This window comes from Coffea arabica, chromosome 3e (assembly GCF_036785885.1).
Source record: "Coffea arabica cultivar ET-39 chromosome 3e, Coffea Arabica ET-39 HiFi, whole genome shotgun sequence".
Lineage (NCBI taxonomy): Eukaryota > Viridiplantae > Streptophyta > Magnoliopsida > Gentianales > Rubiaceae > Coffea > Coffea arabica.
Window position 1 is genome coordinate 37051859 of NC_092315.1, and position 11838 is coordinate 37063696.

Genomic DNA, 11838 nt, shown 5'->3' on the forward strand with positions numbered 1-11838 from the left:
GAAAATGATTTAGTTTTGGTTTCTTATGTTAATTACAGTATCATTTAGTGTAGCCCTTTTTCCGTTGGGTAATATGAGCAATATCATGCTTTAATCCTTGTTTTCAGTCTAAAATTTCAGAACTCTAAAGCAGATTTTTGTTATGTTGCTCTTATATCGATTACTGAATACCATTATATTCTATTTCACCTGCTTTTTATCAAATTTACTTCTTAAATACCATTGTACTGGTTTTCTGCTTGTATTATTAAGATTGAGTGTCGTACTTTGGAACATTATAATAGAAATAAGCGCAAGTGGCAAGCCTAGTTCATGATGTAAATTCGTCTAGAGTGCTGAATAAAGCAGAGCAAACGCTGGATAAATTTTGTTGTGAACATAGTTATGTGCCTTGGTTTCCTATCTGTTTGGTACCAAGTAGATATCTCAAATTTCATAATTGAATTATGTTATCTTCCGTTTTGCATGGTTAAATGTATCATTTGCATCACATAGAGGAATCTTTTTTTTTTTTTTGGTAAGTGAGAGATCTTAAATCCAGAACCTCTTACTTATAATTTCTTCCACCTTATCACAAGAGATGGCAAAATGAATGGAGTGGGCAGGATCTGCTTGGGTTGGAGATGAAATTAAGTAATATGGGTTTGGGCCCAACCTTACCCATATGTATTCTAAGACTAATTTGAACGAGATTACTTTGAAATAGGTTTAGATTGATCCCGCCCAATACCCAATTCTATTTTCTGCATTCTTTTTTCCTTTAATTCTTTTTTATATAACTTTTAGTATCTTTAATTTATTAAAGTTCTTTTGGTCTTATTGTGAATTTATATTTTCCTGAATTCTTTTTTCCTCAACTTTTCTTTTATTTTTTTTATATTTAATTTCCAATGTTGGAGAAAAAATAAGTTCTATAAAAACATAAAAAAGACTTGTACTTATGATTACAAAGAAATGGCTTCAAAAGTATTCTGCAGAACTAATTTTCAGGTTAAATTATACAAGCAGCAGCTCACTACCATCATCAACCTTCAATAGCTATTTATATTACTGAGAGCAACAGCTCTTCCCAGTAAGGATGCATCAATTCATTCTTTTCTTTTTGAATTTGGTGCTTCACACAAAAGCATGAACCTTATCACAAAACCAAAAGTAACAACCCTCAATTACTTCAGATTCAGAATAGCTCAAACTATAAACGGGGCCATTAATATAATATAACTACCATGAAAGATGATTTGGGATCGAGTTTTTGAATGAATTAAATTTTTTGTGAGATATTTAGGTTTCACTCGATACCCAAATATTTTGCAAGAATTTCCATTGATTGACGTGTATAAATGGGATTAGTTCCATTTTAGATCCAATCTCAAAATTAGAAAATCCATATCATCCAAAGTCCCTCTGAGCTTGGATAGGACATTAGAACTTAGAACAAGTTGTCATCTTACTTATCACCCAACTCAACCCTCCCCCCACAATCACGTTGTATTTACATACCTATACATAAATAAGCTTTGATTATTATACTTGCATACAAGCTTTAGTTTCGACTTTCGAGTTTCAACCCATAATTCAGCATCTTTTCCAGCTCTTCCAAGTTCCAGTTACGTAGTTTGTCTGAATAATGGGAAGTAAATTGAATGCCACTCATTGCAGGTGAAACACTCAACTGCGTGATTTGTCAAAGAGAGACAGATTTTAACAATTTGACCGAAACATATTAATTGTCCTCTTAATTATTGACATTTTCCGGCCTCAATGTTATCAATTTTCCTTTCTGTTGGTCTGGACCTTCTGGTTGACACTCATAATGGGAACATATGCTTAAAATTTTTAAAAACATTACTCAGCTCAATACAAGTGATGCTACAAGTATACATGGATTATACAGGAAGTTGTAGCTAAGCCTCATAAGATATTCTTTTCTTAGGCTCTTCCAATGTGTTTCCTGAACAGTCAAACCTGTTCCTGTATTGATTTTCAAGCAGAGAAACAGATGCGCCTTGAAAACCGTCAGTACTTTTTTAAGAAATACAGCAGGTTCATGACATGAATAAGCACAGCAGGTTAATCATCCATTCTTCAACTCCCTGCAGGAAAAAATTTCAAAACAAAAATCAAAAAAAGAAAATGAATAAATCAAGGAACAAGAAATGAGTAAATAAAGGAGCATAAGGATTGAGAAACCTTTATTTTGCAAAAGAAGATGAACCTACTCTGTAATGTAAGAAATTCAGGCTACTAACCTATTGATCTCAAATACGACGAGGGAGCCTCTGCAGCTCCAGTGCCACACGCAAAGCAGCATCAGCTAGAGCTGGTACACCAGAACTTTTGATTTCTGAAACAATAGCTTCTATTTTCAATATCTCCGGTTTACTCAAGGATAGTATGATGGAGTATGATAGATATTGTCGACAGGAATAACCAAGGGCATGAAGAATCCGCTGCAACAGCAAGTGTGGAACGCCTCGACTCCAAGACTCCAGGATGGCGGAGACTTTTGATAGGTTAGTCAAAAAACCTGTAGTAGCTTCCCTCGGAGATGCCATGAAAAGCAAAATTAGACATTCAGAAGCTAAGTCAGCAACATTCATCTCATTGGATTTAGTCAACTCCAGCAAGACCCCAACATTGTCACCAAAGTCTGCTATATCTCTTATGCATTCATGCTGATCAAGGGCAATGATTCCATCAGAAGAATTATCAGACAGTAAATTTGGATCTTTAGCATAAATAAATCCTTTCCTACTGCCCACTTGGCGCAAAAGGAATGCTTTACACAGATTAAGAGTGGGCTCAACAAAATCTTCCATTTCCTTAGCACAGACAAACTCCAAAAGGTTCCCGATCTTTCTGACAACTTTTAGCTGAGACAATATCTTAGTCTCTAGTTCTGGAGCAGATGCTAGAGTGAAACAAAGCATGACATTGTTTACATTTGCAGTTGAGAGGTCACCAAGCAGAAATTCAAAGCACTGTGAAATGGTCTTTGTTTGAAGTATGTCTGAAATCTTTATGTACTCAAATTCAATGAGCATCACAAGAAGTTTCTGGGCATACATAGGAATAGGGTCTTCGTCTTCAATGAAAGATGGGTAAAGAGGAAGGAAATGAGAATTTGATATGGACTTCAAATCCTCTAATTTTTGCTCATTCTGTGATGTTTCATTCAGAAAGATGACCATTGAATCAAACAATATCTTCAGGCACAAAAATCTGGCATCGCCATCTTTGTTGCCTTTATATAAAACAGCTAGACTGGGAAGAATCTGACTAACGAAAATGTCACAGTTTTGGTGAACAGCAGAAGGTTCTTCAGCAATAGACTCGAGAACTTTAAGAAGTGTTATCTGGAACTCATCTCTGCCCTGAAATTCAAGAAAAGAACTCTATGAAAGTTTGAACGCATGTCATCAAATACCCCTATTCAGAATTTTCATCCCGTGCTACTGTTAAACACTTGAACTAAAATTTGAATAACATGCTACACATATATATAATAAATCATTATGTAAACATTCTGAAGACCTGGTTTTGCTTGTACAACATGGCAATACTGCCTAATGGGATAAAGAAAGTAAACTGCTATTCTCCTTCATTCTAAAAGCTACCAAACCAGGGATACCTAATTCAAGACAGATTACAACTTCACTGTACTTTATAAGGAGTAAATATTATTCGAGTAATCAGAGTTGCCATCATACATGCTTTTTTTTTTTTTTTTTTTAACTTTCCAGATTTGTTTGAGGCCAAATTCTGCAGATATAAAAAAGAAAGCCTTGTTTGCATGCACATAGTATGACGAGAGGCATCAAATCAAAGATTGGTATTTACAAGTAGCATAATGCTCAATTCTCTAGCGGATTCTAGAAGAGTTTCAAATAGTTTCTGGATTTCCTCTTAGGAGTCTAATACTAAACTCTTAAGATGACCTGAACAAAGAGAAGTCCACATTCTGCAAAGAGAAACATGGGGTGAGGGGGGAACCTTCTACATACTATGATGTCATCGACCTTCAAACATGATTTGACCAATTCAACTAAGTTCTAGAAACACTACTTAATAACTAAATGTAGCCTATTGACATGAATTGAATGCACAATAAGACGAAAGATGGCCCCATTATGTAATATCTACCTGGAATGGTGACTCAGCCAACCTAAGTAGATTAGCAAATTGTTGTAGAACTCCACTATCAACCACCCTGTGCTTAAACAAACAGCTTCCAAGAAGATTGAGAATGACAGGAAACAAATTAATATTACTCTTTGCAGAATTCCGACTAGCGAGACCAGCAAATTGCATGCGGCGTCTCCCACCCGACGATTGCTGAATCTCCCCAGTAATAGTTTCCAGCAAACCTGGTACAACTGATGCCACAGTATGTGCAAATGCATCTAAACATAGTTTCAAATAGCTGTCTTTCTCTTTTAGCAGCCTATCTACGTTTGATAGAAGTCTTGCATTGCAAAAGAACTGTGGCAACCATCTCTTCCCATTTTTGCAAAGCAGGGCAGCAAAAATAAGAGCCTTGCCCTTCAAGATTTGACTTCCCTGCTCAATAAGGGAAATAAGGTTAGGGACGAGATTCTTATCCTCTGCCAGGGAAAGAAGGTACTTTCCGATGTTTGTGATTTCAAGCATGGCCATGTTCAGAAGGTTTAAGCGAATTTGCTGCTCACGTGGACTACCCTTATGTAGGCTTGATGCAGTGTCCTTAAAGGAGAGTTTCTCAATAATTCGCAGGATGCTTGGAGGGTTAAAACGAGCTAAACGTACCAAACAAGATCCGGCTGTGAGTCTCATGCTCTCCTGTTTCCCTTGAGCCCTAAAGATATAGCACAGGTTACTAATCACATCCTGGCTAATGAAACGAGCTGCCCAGTACCCTCCTTGACTAGATATGTTCTCTATTGTTCTCAGTGCATAAAGCTGAGTCATGTCATCTTCGCCATTTCGTAGAACAGATGAGACCAAAGAAATCAACGGGTTTGAGACCTATAGAAAAGAAATTACGTTTATCACTTGCTACCAATCAGATAATGAATATGCCATATGTGAGATTGGAATGAAATTCTAGTGAGCCAACAAACACCAAAATGTCAATGCTAAAACAAATTAGAAAAGCTGACCTGCCAGCCAGACGCATGACGAATGTCCTTAGATGGAGATTCTGGAGGATTACCCACCCTCAACTGCTCATTTTGTGTAGATATGTAAAATAGCAACTCACCTAGAGCTGCCATTGAAAATCTTCTAACTTTTTCCTGCCTATCTCTGAGACCATCAGTTAGTGAGCCTAAAATTCCAGAATTTGCCAGCTCATCTCCAATAAAAGTAGAATGGCGGATCAACAAGCCTATGAGTGAAGCAAGTTGAGCTCGCAAAGCTGAAGTCTTAGACTGCCTGAACACTTTGATGATAACTAGCATTATTGGTCCATTGGTCAGAATGTTTGCAGCGTCGCTGTTACTGCTTAACATCTCAAGGTATCTGATAACATTTTGCTTCTCACCTATAGCAGTATTCCCATTAAAGATACCTACAATCTTATTGTTCATACTATCAAGCTGCTCCCTTGACATTTTGACAAAATCAGATACTGGAAAAGCATCAAACGGCACGGATGGAATCGCCCCTGATACTTTATCAGACTTTTTGCTAGGCATCACGGGCCTGACTGAGAGGTCAGAAGGATGCCAAAACACCTGTGAGATATTTGTAGACAATTTTGAGCACTCAGTGTCAACTGGTCCAGAAACATCCTTTGCCTTCACTGGTGTTGTCTGAGTACTTAAACTTGGCGGCATGGATGTCAGTTCAGCATGTTCTGAAGATGGTTCCTGATCAGAGGTTCTAAACTCATCTGAGATGGGAGTTTGAACTATGGGTGATGTCTCTGAGTTGCCTTTGTTGTTATCGGTTTCCTCAATCTTCCCTTCATGCTGAGTTGGAGTTGAAAAATCTGATTCAGAAGCACAATTTGCATTTTCAGGTCCATCAGCTTCATCATTTACCTCATCCTCTGTGTTCTCATTAAAATCAAGTTCCATATCATTATTGTTAATTTCAACCTCAGCATCATTCTCAGATCCATTTGGCAATGGCCGCCGGTAGTTCTCCTTTTCATTTTCCCTCTGCAAGTTTGTTTTCGCAATTCTTGAAAGCCTAAGAAGGTTGACTCCCCTTGTATTTGAATTATCCTTCTGCTTTTCATCAACTATTTTGGTTGAAGCCTTTGTCTGAGTTTTCCGGCTGCTGAATGCACCCTTGATGGGTGTTTCACGACCTTTTACCTCTAAAACTGAGTTTTCATCTGGTTTAATAGTGCCTTTTGAATCCTTTCCATGTTTTGTTGGGGTCTTGTTTTGCAGAGGCTTCTCACCATTGTGTTCTGATAGATATGGCTTAGATGAAAGTTCAATCATATTAATAAATGCAGGTTGAGAAGGTAGAGGCAATGGGTCAAATTTTGACCTCCAAAAAGCATGACTACACAGTTCTGGCCACTGTATCCTTTCAGCTGGATCTTTTATCAGAAGAGAATTTATCAGGTTGACAAAAGGGCGGCTTGGGAAACCAGGAAGGGCTGGAGTTGGATCTGAAAGAATTGATTTTATCAACTGCGTCAGCTCTTTTCCCACAAAAGGAGGCCTCCCAGCATAGCATTCGAATAGCACACAACCAAGAGCCCAGATATCAGATGCAGAAGAATGGACTCCTCCATCCTGAAATAATTCTGGAGCCATGTAACAGGGAGTCCCACGCTTTGCTTGTGGTAACTGGGCAGACATCAAACAAAATTGACATCATTGAAGGTTATTAATGTCATGAAAGCAAGGTATCAGAGATGGCTAAAGCAAAACTAACAAGGAAATAATACTCCATACAGAAATTCTACAAATGTTCAAAATTGTATATTGATCTGCGTGAGTATTTGAACACAGAAATGAAAAGAGCATCACAACGTTGAAGAATGCCCACCTGTGAAAAAGGTGTTTTAGATATATCACTCAATTTTCTTGCCAACCCAAAATCGCATAGCTGCAATTGAAAGAATGACGTTGAAGTTTTTGCTCAACAGTAAAAAGAACATTACACCTAACAGACTTTAAAGACCCTGAACCATACCTTTGTATGTCCATTTTCATCCAATAATATATTTGAGGGCTTTAAGTCACAATAAATGATTCCCTTTGAATGTAAAAACCTGATAAAAGGCAACTTCCCTAATTGTAAATCCATGAAGTAGAGTTGAACACAAGGAATTAAGAAACAAACCAAATTTTCTTACTGCAAAGCTCTAACAAGGCCAGAAGCCATATCGTGAACTGAATCTTCTGGCAGCTTAGTATCCTGCAAGTCAATTTTTGGCCAATTTAAGTCAATTTTTAACTTAACAATCTTTAAGTTAAATATACAAGGACAGTGAGCATCAGCAGATCATATCTAAAATTTCATTTGTTATATAAGTATGTCAAAATTCTAATGCAGCCAAACATATAGTGGAGATTGGAGAGAAAAATCTGTTCCTAAATTATCATCATCAACAAGGAAACATATTGCAGAATGTCTGACTTTTCAAAAAATGCCAAATGCAAGCAAGTAATTTTGCTGAAATAAATCTGGTAAGTGAAGCTAAGAACAGTCGATATGCAAAAGACAAATAAATAATCAATTTGTTTTTCCTTTTTATGAGTTCCAGAATCCTCAGAAAACTTATTCCAACAATGAGCTAATTCCACAATTTGCAGGAAAGCTCTTCTTGCAGATTTTAACATTCCAGAGCAAAATTAGGTGGCACTATGAATCTAAGCCACAGGCGAGTCCCATAACAAAATTAACCAAATAATAAACAATTGGGTGACTTTAGGATAGGTCACTTTTTAGAATGTTTGGTTTTTGAAGAAACGCTTAAGAGATCTTAACATTAAGATGAGACTCATAGTACAAACTAAACTGAGAAGTGAATGTAACTATATGGAATTTACTTGACACAAAAACTTCTGGCCAAAAAAAAGGACACCATGCTTTTGATTATCAGATAGCAGTTAGATTAGAGGAGGTTCATGTGGTTCTTTCTTGGAAACCAAATAGAACATGACAAGCTATCTATTCGCTTTCTTCAGCAAGAAATTCCCTAGTAGGTTAAATAACAGTGGATAGACAAAACATGCAACATACCACTACAATACTTCATAACTTGCTGTTCATATAAAACTAAAGAAGGATAGAGTACCTGCTGCAGTAAGTTCATGAGATCTCCTCCAACACAGTACTCCAATACCAGCCATAAATGAGCAGATGTTTCGTACCTAAAGTTTCAATACAGAACAATAGAACTAAGAAGACAAAACTGAATTCCTTAGGTGACTGGAAGATTAGATAGATCCCTCTAGCAGTCCTACAGCAAAGGGAAAAGATCTTTCATTTCCAAAAAGAATAAAATTTTACCAGGCATAGAATTTCAAGATATTTGGGTGATCCAGGGAGTGAAGAATTCGAACCTGCAAATGAAGAAAGAGCCAAATAACACTTTTCATAGTAAATAGTGAAAGAAAAATAAATCTATATCCACACAATTAGATACATTTACATACAGATCTATAAACATATAGTTAGGTGGTTGCTTGTATGAAAATGCTAACATATGTATATGGGTTTTCTTGTGTGTATGCCTACACGTTTTTTTTTTTTTACTTCCTGATCTTAATAAAAAGATCCTACAGGATCCATGAGCAAAATAGTAGTTCTTATTCCAACCAGTAATACCGAAGATCATGTTCTCTAAGTCCTAAAAAATCAGTTTCTGTTCTTTTGTCATTATGATTCAGCATACTGCAGAAAATTAACTTCAATCTAGGATGCCAGCTGGCAGCGATTGTAGTCCCTGAGCAACACAAGTAACAATTGAACAACAAAGAGTCAAACCATAACCATGCACATTGTTTACAAAAAAGATTACAGATGTATGTATCATACATCAAACACAAACAGACAACTTTGAAATATCAGCAGTATTCATGATCTGCAAGATTTGAAAATTTAGTCAACAGGACAAGCATATGCAACATTCAAAAGTTATTCAGACTAATTAATTTGTAATTGTTTAGAAATTAAACAAGATTTAATAGCACCAGAAGACAAATCATAAAAAAAAATTCAAAAAAAATTAAAGGTTCTGTGATGAATAACATTCATTTTCTTATTTCAGAAGCAAAACACTACTAGTAGCAATGAAATTAGACATCAAATTGAGTATTATTCAAAACTCCATGTACTCCTAACAATTCACTTGAACATTGGGTTTTTTATTGAAGGGGAGTTGCACAGAGCTGAAATCTGCATTGTCTGCAGGACTGCAAATCCAACATCTTAGCTCAAATCCAGCATACATTCAGGTCTCGGTTCACAAATCAGAAAATTTTCAAAAAACACAGAATTCTGGTTTAATTTAAATTACCATGTCATAGAGAACTTCCAATTGGGACTGACTTAATTGTGCTACAATTAGGTTGCAAACTGGAGGGCATTAAGTTCAGTTGTTTATCAATATCCAAAGCCTAAGCTCAATTCCATTTGAACTTACAAATTTTACATTAGCAGAATTTTTAATGCCTATTATACTGCTTAAGGAAGCTCAAGAGAGGGAAAGAGAGAGGGAGAGAGACCCTGAAAGTGGTCAAAGAGAGAGGACATTGAAGCAAATATAAATATTGCTTACTTCTTGTAGAACCTTGCTCTTCTGAGATTTATCAACACTCTTGATAGCAAAATACTCTATGGTCTTCTTCTTTCTTCCTTTATATACGGTCTGCATCCATTTACATGGTCACCAACATAGATACAAGACATATACAGGTAATCTACCATCAAGTTATAGCCAAATCTAGAAGGAAATTTTATTTATTTATTTTGATGCTCCAAAGTAGGAAGAAAAGATACAAAAATATTTAAAAAAAAATATAAGATTGTTCAGATTTGCCTTCCAAATTTTCAAGATCATAAAATGACAAAAACCTCTGACTTTGACATCATTATTTTTAAATTAGATTCATTAGCACAATTTTCTCCTCTACTTTTCTTTTTTCCAGCAAATCCTACTAAACTTAAAACAGCCACAGAACAAAGAGAATAATCCGACCCATTCACATTTTTAAGAAAGTAATGAAAAGCCCATAACTTCCTTCTCCACCTTTACATAAACACCCAAAACTAAGGCAAAATCAACAATATCCGTTGGCTCCATTAGCTTTACTGAACTTTGAATCTAAAAAAACCAGTAAAAAACCAAAAAAAATTAAAATTAAAATAGAAATGTTGATGTCCGGGGAAGACAGGAGACAGAAAACTACAGAGTATTTGCCGCGGCCAATGGCTTCGTAGATGTGATATTGATTCATCTCTGCAGCAGTAGCAGATACTCAACAGCTAGGGTTTCGTTTTCCTCTTATATTCTCCCTTTTTTCAATTGAATTTCAATGAATTGAAACAGCTAATGGGGAATTTCAAGGTTTATCTAGTGAAAATTGATCTTTGGAGCGGGGTGGGAGAAATTGATTGAGTGAACTGATGAGTGAAGAAGATATACTGTGTGTGTCTCCAGCGTGTGAGTGTGTGAGAGACAGAGAGTGCCGTTGAGGAAACAGAGAGAGCGAGCGGGAAAGAGAGGGTTGAAAAATCAAATGCAGAAAACTTGAATTGGCTTAACCGTAATACAAATGATGAGACAGAAAATTTTGTTAAAAAGGCTGCGTTTTTATATAATTATTTCACAAGAGGACTTGAGGACTGCAAGTTTAGGCATATATTGTACATTTGAATTGATAATGGTGCACCATATGCACATTTGTCATACGGTATTAAGTCATAGGGGTGTGTTTGGGCTAATTCCTTTGATTATTGCTCATAAAAGAAAAAATCGTAACAATTAGTGTTTGGATAGCAAAAATATCTCAAATAATATTTCGCTTGCATCATAAACACATTTTTCAATCCACCTTTTTATATTCTCAATTACCTTTTTATCTCACATATATCACATTACATAAAGTGCTACAGTAATTATTCCAAATAATATTTCAAATAATTATTTTGACAATATTATGGTACAGGCAAGAGGAATTTAAAAAAAAAAAAAAGTTAGGCTACCAGATTTAGTAAGCCCGGTAGCTAACTAAGCATTTTTTTTTTTACAGGTTTTCGGGCAATCAGCCCAACAGCATACAACAAATTTTTTTTAAAAAAATGTTTGGCTGTCAGGCTGACTGAAAATTTTCAAAAAGCTACAGCTGACACAGTCGACAGCCTGCAGCTTAATTTTTTTTTTTTTAAACTTGGAGGCTACAGCCCGATAGCCTTTTTGGTATTTTTTTTTTGTCCTTATACTTGATAAGCATACCATGCAGAGTTGGATAGTTGACAGCCTACAGCTTAACTTTTTTTTAAAAAAAACTTGGAGGCTACAGCCTGATAGCCTTTTTGGTTTTTTTTTTTTTCCTTATACTTGATAAGCACACCATGCAGAGTACAATTTTTCTCACCAATTTAATATTGCAATTAACTAGTAACTGGGCCTATCTTATATCCTCTCCAAGAATCAATTTCACAGTCTTTGTGGTCACTTTTTCTTCCTTAATGCTAAGCTTCTTCTCCACAACAACCTTAACCTCAGCCTTCTTATCTACAAGTTCCCCATCTCTCTTTTGCTCAACTTCGGTGGCCTTCTTCTTCTCAAATCTATTACTTTTCTTCTTTTCACCTTCTCTTTCGTACTCCTGCTCGATAAGGATGGAAGGGGAGGCCAGAGCCAGAACAATCTCTTTATCCTCA

General features: G+C 36.1%; 1 protein-coding gene across 1 annotated transcript; it reads right to left on the reverse strand.

The window, feature by feature from the left end:
- Positions 1-1824: 1824 nt before the first annotated feature.
- Positions 1825-10842, reverse strand: LOC113736766 (serine/threonine-protein kinase RUNKEL). The gene is made up of 11 exons (XM_027263860.2): positions 10362-10842; positions 9731-9820; positions 8461-8513; positions 8246-8321; positions 7301-7362; positions 7138-7216; positions 6991-7050; positions 5139-6788; positions 4144-5004; positions 2250-3374; positions 1825-2093 (listed from the first exon to the last, which is right to left on the reverse strand). Exons 1-10 carry the CDS (start codon positions 10407-10409, stop codon positions 2259-2261), a joined length of 4095 nt encoding a protein of 1364 aa, XP_027119661.1. The 5' UTR covers positions 10410-10842; the 3' UTR covers positions 1825-2093; positions 2250-2258.
- Between the last annotated feature and the right edge of the window lie 996 nt (positions 10843-11838).

Coding starts and splice junctions, on each gene's coding strand:
- LOC113736766 (XM_027263860.2), bottom strand. CDS start 10,409: ATGAATCAATATCACATCTACGAAGCCATTGGCCGCGGCAAATACTCT. Junction 6,789..6,990: donor CTAAAACACCTTTTTCACAG/GTGGGCATTCTT, acceptor ATGTCTGCCCAG/TTACCACAAGCAAAGCGTGG. Junction 3,375..4,143: donor TGGCTGAGTCACCATTCCAG/GTAGATATTACA, acceptor CTTGAATTTCAG/GGCAGAGATGAGTTCCAGAT.